General features: G+C 35.3%; 1 protein-coding gene across 1 annotated transcript; it reads left to right on the top strand.

Moving 5' to 3' along the window:
* The first annotated feature begins 380 nt into the window (after positions 1-380).
* On the top strand, positions 381-2,477 carry LOC116215964 (glutathione S-transferase F13-like). The gene is made up of 3 exons (XM_031551808.1): positions 381-612; positions 959-1,007; positions 1,878-2,477. The coding sequence occupies exons 1-3, from the start codon at positions 457-459 to the stop codon at positions 2,333-2,335; spliced, it is 663 nt and encodes a 220-aa protein (XP_031407668.1). The 5' UTR covers positions 381-456; the 3' UTR covers positions 2,336-2,477.
* The last annotated feature ends 1,263 nt before the right edge of the window (positions 2,478-3,740 follow it).

Raw genomic sequence — 3,740 nt, forward strand, 5'->3', positions numbered from 1 at the left:
ATAAAAAAAGTATTGATTATGTCGTTAAATTGAGGAAAAAATATTGAAATTGAGGAAAAAATGTTGAATAATTGAGATAATTTAGTATTAAAAAATTAATCGTAATAATAAATAAGAAAAATATGAGAGAGAATTTGAAAAAAAAGGTAATATTGAATTGAGAAAAAAGTAAAATAAAGTTAAAATAAGTTAAATTTGATTTCGTTAGCAAAGAAAGTTTTTGTATTTCAAACTACTCTCTCTCGATTCTCTTCCCCATACCAGGCTGCGACTAATTACACATTTTCGATTATAACATTTCATCTGCAACTACGTCCCATATGACATGACCAATTGACGCATGTAACCGCTCCCCCACTATAAAAAGGGCAGCATGACAGCCGTTTAATCACTCTCTGAGATCATTTTCCTTAATCAAACTACTCTCTCTGCGTCTCTCTCAAGTTTATATTATCAATGGCGCCGAAGCTGAGGCTTCACGGGATACCGATGTCATCTTGTGCCGCGAGGTCGATGATATGTCTCTATGAGAAGGGAGTCGAGTTCGAACTCGTCCTAGTCGATTTCTTCATCGCCGCGGAACACAAACAGCCTCCCTTCCTCTCCAAAAACGTAAGAGTGTACATCTAAACCTATTGTATTCAGACGTATTCAGTTCTCGAAACATGTTTTCTCGCATAAACCGGGATGCAGCAACGTGTTTTAGGCTTGATATATCGCGCGGTAAGTCGGCAAGAATTTTGGAGCACCAGTTCTTGACTTCCTGGCTCCATAGGCTCGTGTGACAGCTCCGCCCGAAGTTAATTTTTCACATCGTTTTTTAATTACTTCGGATTGAATTTTTTTTTCCACGGTAGGTCTAACGTATCGTGTTTTAAGTTTCTGCTGGAAAAAGAAAAGAAATTGAGTATCTATCAAAATTTTCGTTTATGTCAATTTACGTGTGTGCACTGTGCAGCCGTTTGGCCAAATCCCAGTGCTAGAGGATGGGAACTTGACTCTATTTGGTAAGTTTACGTGCTCCCTTTTCTCGTCCCGCTCAATTATTGAGCAGATGATCAAATTCCATCAGAAAACGGACGAAAAATGTTAACAGTCCCGGGGCCAGAACATTCCGATGCTCCCGGATCATTGGACTGGAGGATAACCCCCTGCTATAGAATATCATCCAACAGTTTCAGGGCCTGGGCGACGGTTCGTCCGACCCTGGGATTCAAGAGACTCCCAAAAATCCACCGAAAAAAAGAGTCCCCCTAAAGCCAAAGTTTTTAATAGGTGTTTGGAAAAAAAAAGAAGAAAAATATTAATTATAGTGAGTGCAGTTAGGTGAGATTTCTTTATCGCACTCATAGTGCTGTTAGGTGAGATTCCCTACTTTTGTCGTCTACTTTTGTCATGTGATGGTTTCATTGATCCGATTAAGCTCACGTTTACGTCAAAATCTTGGAGCGATAAGATGGTCGGCCTGATTGTCTTATATATCTAGGAAACCCTTTTCAAATTTTTGACATGAGTTAAGTCATACTCTTAACCGCCAACAGTAATTTATTTTTATTTTTATTTTTATTTTTTTCATATATATTGCAAGATATATGACTTTTAGAGCCCTTTTCATAATTTCTTTCTTTTTTTTTTTTAGCTAAGTAACCCTTTTCATAATTTCTATAGTAGTCTCATATAGTATAGTAGGAATATAGACCCTTTCATTAATTTGCCTTTCCTTCCTACATTGATTAATTTCTTGGGACTCAACGATCAGTCAACCACGTGCATCATGAACTTCATCAAACCATTTAACTTTACATATATCTTTAAAGCAAAAAGAAAATGGCATAATTGAGATGCGCTTACGTTACTCGATGGCTTCTTTGGACCAGAATCCCGAGCAATAAATGAGTACGTCTCGAACAAGTTCAAGGACCAGGGCACTGATCTCATCCGCCACAATAGTTTGGAGGAGTCGGCCTTGGTCAAGGTCTGGACCGAGGTGGAGTCCCACCAGTTCCATCCGGCGATCTCCCCAATATACAACCAGCACTTGCTCGCCCCACTGTATGGCAAGTCGTCTGACCAGGCCATCATCGACGAGCATCTGGAGAAGCTCCGGATGGTCCTCGATGTCTACGAGGACAGGCTAGGCAAGACCAAGTACTTGGCCGGGGACTTCTATAGCTTGGCTGATCTCCACCACATGCCTATGATGTTCTCCTTCATGAAGACCCCGTGGGGCCATGTGGTCAATGAGAGGCCCAAGGTTAAGGCCTGGTGGGAGGACATTTCCTCCAGGGATGCCTTTAAGAAGGTGGCTGTGGGCATGACAATAGGGGATAAATAAGAAATTGGAGGTCAAAAGATAAAAAGAAAAAGAAAAAATAATTGCAGGTGATGTGACTATTATGAGATATTGCTGTTTTTGAAATAATGTTCAACTACTCTCTCTCTACAACAAAATAATTTATTAACAATGATTAATTTTAGTTGTTAAAAAGTTACCTTTAACAATTAAAACATATTTTAATTATACATATACATAGTTGTCAATTCATTTAGCTAATAAAGTGTTATAACTGAAATGCAACTAAATTATTTATAGTTGGTATAAACTTTAGTAATTATATTTTATTTTTGGGATTTCTACTTCATATATATCATTATTTAACCTTTTTTTTTTCAAATCTATCATATGCTTTAAAAGGTATCAAATATATCATATAATTTATATTTTTCTCCAAATCTATTCCACCGTTATATTTACGTCAATGTTTAACGATTTTGCCACTGTGACTCTTTTATCCGGGATATATTTGAGAAAAAAATTAAAATCATAGGATAGATTTGAGAAAAAATTTAAACTATTGGATAGATTTGACTAAAAAATTAAAACGATGTGATAGATTTGAAACCCGCTAACATTTCATTAACGGAAGATATAACGGTGTGATATATTTGGAGAAAAATATAAACCATGATATATATTTAACACTTTCTAAAGCATATGATAAATTTGAAAAAAAGATTAAATCAAGTTCCCATTTGTTTTTTAATAACTGAAATTGTAGTTGCTAAAGAATTTATTAGTTGCTAAATAAATTCTTTAACAACTACACTTTTCACTTTACTAAGAGGTAAAATGTAGTTGCTATAGACTATAGTTGGATATTAGTTGCCAAAACTCAATAGTTAAAAGCCATGACAACTAAATATATGTATGATTGAAAAATATTTTAGTCGTTAAAAGTGACTTTTAGTAACTAAAATTGATTAATTAGTTGCTAATAAATTACTTTGTTGTAGTGGATTTCTCTCTTCTTCTTTTTTTACAAGGGGGAATTGTGCGCTCAGTATAACAAAATGAAAATCATAATTAGTTAATAAAGAAACACGAATAATCTCATTGATTACCAAGTGAGGATGTACGTTATTATACCATATCTGTTTTGATCATGTTCAACTACTCTCAGATTGTATCCGAGTTTGTACGGATCATAGTCCATGTTGCTCACATGTTCTGGCTTGCAATTTTATCCTAGGAAACAATGGCACATGGCTCTCAATATAGTTAATACTTCATTGTTTTTTTTTTCAAATCTATATTTCATACGGTCAATGATGTTACGTTTTGTCCGATTATTTTTCACACCTCATGTGAACAGCAAGTCCAGTAACACAGGTCATGTAAGTAGTTTAATGTGGAGTATTTTCTAACATAATTTTGCAGTTACTTGGATTTTAGTATTTAT

Source organism: Punica granatum, chromosome 8 (assembly GCF_007655135.1).
Source record: "Punica granatum isolate Tunisia-2019 chromosome 8, ASM765513v2, whole genome shotgun sequence".
Taxonomy (NCBI): Eukaryota; Viridiplantae; Streptophyta; class Magnoliopsida; order Myrtales; family Lythraceae; genus Punica; species Punica granatum.